Source organism: Octopus sinensis, linkage group LG8 (assembly GCF_006345805.1).
Source record: "Octopus sinensis linkage group LG8, ASM634580v1, whole genome shotgun sequence".
NCBI lineage: Eukaryota > Metazoa > Mollusca > Cephalopoda > Octopoda > Octopodidae > Octopus > Octopus sinensis.
Window position 1 is genome coordinate 35802780 of NC_043004.1, and position 1141 is coordinate 35803920.

General features: G+C 36.5%; 1 protein-coding gene across 1 annotated transcript in view; it reads left to right on the plus strand.

Annotated features, from left to right (window-relative positions):
* The window catches only part of LOC115214790, a 762-nt gene extending 84 nt beyond the window's left edge, over positions 1-678 (plus strand). Inside the window, exon 1 of the mRNA XM_029783821.1 lies at positions 1-678. This exon is cut by the window's left edge and continues 84 nt beyond it. Coding sequence (XP_029639681.1) covers positions 1-678 — 678 coding nt within the window.
* Positions 679-1141: the final 463 nt, after the last annotated feature.

Sequence of the window (1141 nt, forward strand, 5' to 3'; positions counted from 1 at the left end):
AACCGTTATTATATCAGTTCCATTGTTGATATTGTTCATTTTCTTTGTGCAAACAAATTGCCTTTTCGAGGAAACGAAAACGAAGCTTTTCAGGATCTTTATTTGGGAGATGACACACAGCCTTGTGGTCTTTTTATGAAATTATTCCAGTACACATTAGAGAAAGACTCAAAGCTAATGGAATGTTACAGCACGATTCAAAAAAATGCGAATTATACCTCAGCAGCAATGCAAAACGAAATCATCGAATTGTTGAGAAGACGCACTGTCAGCCTTATGGTCAATGAAATAAAATGTTCCGATGTTCCTTATTTTACGTTGAAATGTGACGGAATGCATGATTTTAGTAATACTGAAATTCTTGCAATTGTTATTAGGTACTTGAAAAACGGCAGGGTTCTGGAAAAATTAGTTGCAATGCCAACTACTCAATATTATGATGCTGAAACATTGGCCCACTTTGACCCGAAGCGTATGTTGTCACAATGCTATGATGGTGCTTCGGAGATGTCTGGCAAAATAGGCAGCGTGCAAAGAAAGATTCAGAATCGACTTGAGAAATATATACCCTATGTTCATTGTCTTAATCATCAGTTGCATCTTGTGGTGGTTAACACAATAAAGCGGATTTCAGAATTAGCTACATTCTTCATAATTTTATTAAATGGCCAAAGATAGCTAGTCTCTGCAAAGGATTGAAGTTGCCACGTCTTATGGAGCATAGGTTTTTGGGTCATTTCACTGTCATTGCTTCTGTAATAGACAATCACTCCAAAATTGTTGGTTTGCTAACCGAATGCACAGATTTATCAGATTCAAAAACGTGTATAGAGGTAACTGGAATTTTACATCAAGTTCGTTCCTCAAGGTTTGTTTTTCTAGCCCTTGTCCTTAGCAAATTTCTGCATATAAATAAACCAGTAGACAAACAGCTTCAGAGTCACAAATGTGATATATACCATGGCCTTAGGCTTCTTAAGATTGCCAAAAGTGAAATAACCAAAGTAAGAAACTCTTTAATATTTGATGAGATTCTGAAACAAATGAGTCAATTTAATATTATTGAGGAACGCATGCGTCAAAAAGCTTGCGGATCCCGACGTTTTACGGATTATGTTGTTGAAGACCTGGTACCATCACA